General features: G+C 37.5%; 1 protein-coding gene across 1 annotated transcript; it reads right to left on the bottom strand.

The window, feature by feature from the left end:
• Positions 1-235: 235 nt before the first annotated feature.
• LOC139868696 (uncharacterized) lies at positions 236-1,231 on the bottom strand. The gene has a single exon (XM_071857035.1). The coding sequence runs from the start codon at positions 1,229-1,231 to the stop codon at positions 236-238; it is 996 nt and encodes a 331-aa protein (XP_071713136.1).
• Positions 1,232-1,437: the final 206 nt, after the last annotated feature.

Below are 1,437 nucleotides of genomic sequence, written 5' to 3'. Positions count from 1 at the left end.
CTTTACGTTTTTTGGATTTGAAGAGTGTTTCAAAATGTTTGAACGCTTCAGATTTGATTGTAGTCGGGTCCTCCGACCATGACCCGTTGTGTGAGATGCCACGAATATTGTTTTTGTTTGCTCGTCTTTTGATGAAGTTATGGAAGTATTTAGAGTTCTCATCTCCTTCTAGGTTCCATTTAATACGTGCCTTTTGTTTTAGCATGTTTGTTTTCTTTTTTTCTTTTTCGATGTGTTATATTTTATCGTTTACCCAAGTATTTCTTTCAGAATCTGTTAGTGGTCTGTTTTCGGCGATTTTTTCCCATTCATTAGAAGCATTGATATGTGATTTGATTTCAGTGTCAAGGTTATTTAGTTGAAGGCTACATTTTTTAAGTTCAAGTTTGACATTTTTTAGTTTGTTTCGAAGGATACAGTCAGGATGATTGCCATTAACTGGTAAGGACCATGTGTTTTTTATGATTTCATCTGCATTTTCTAGTTTTAGCCAAGCGTTAAAAACACGTGTAGGTTTAGGGCCAAAATCGAAGAAGGAGTTTTTTAGGATAATAGGGCAGTGATCGGATAGGTCGCGGTCGAGAGTTTTGGAAGAGACATCAGGCCAGAGTTGGAGGATACTCTCAGAAATGAGGAAGCGATCAAGTTTGCTAAATTTAAGTTTGTTGAAGCAGATTCTTGTGTACTTTTTTCCACCTAGTGGAAGGTCGATGAGATTATTGTTGTTTATGAAATTATTAAAGTTATCCGTCCATGTTTGTTTAAAGATGCAATTAAGACGTTCGGATTTTGTTCTTACTTCATTGAAATCGCCAAAGATAATGTGGGGGACATCGATTGAGTCGATAAGTTTTGAAAGTTCGGACCAAAATCTAAGTTTTTTCTGATGATTATGTGGACCATATACGTTAATGATAACCATATCGGAAGCATAACCCGCCCATTTGCCTTTAATGGCAATAAAGAATTCCCCCTCAATGGCAAGGTCGAAAATAAAAGTCGATGGATCCCAAATTAAAAGTAACCCTCCCGAGGCTCCGATTGCATCCTTGTGGACAAATTTAAGGTTTGGATTGTACCAAAAAGCTTCAATTAAGGAGTCAGGTGAATTACCACATTTGGTTTCTTGTAATCCGAGAATTACTGGACTTTCTTTATTACAAATACTTTTGAGCCAACTGATTTTACTCGTTTGACCCAAACCCCGAATATTAAGTGAAATACAACTCATTAGAAGACTTACAATGCGATAGGATGAGACGTAGATCAATGATCCGAGCTCCATCGGATGCCAAGACCATCACCAAATTCCTTTGTGTTGATGGAATTGCTTGAGCCTTTGTTTGCGGTAGTGCCATCAGTGCTTTTTATTTTTGACGATGTCTTTGAATTGTTGCCCGCGGTTTTGCCATCAGTGCTTCTAGCACAATGTTTGAT

This window comes from Rutidosis leptorrhynchoides, chromosome 9, assembly GCF_046630445.1.
Source record: "Rutidosis leptorrhynchoides isolate AG116_Rl617_1_P2 chromosome 9, CSIRO_AGI_Rlap_v1, whole genome shotgun sequence".
Lineage (NCBI taxonomy): Eukaryota > Viridiplantae > Streptophyta > Magnoliopsida > Asterales > Asteraceae > Rutidosis > Rutidosis leptorrhynchoides.
This window is presented reverse-complemented; position numbering and strand designations above follow the sequence as displayed.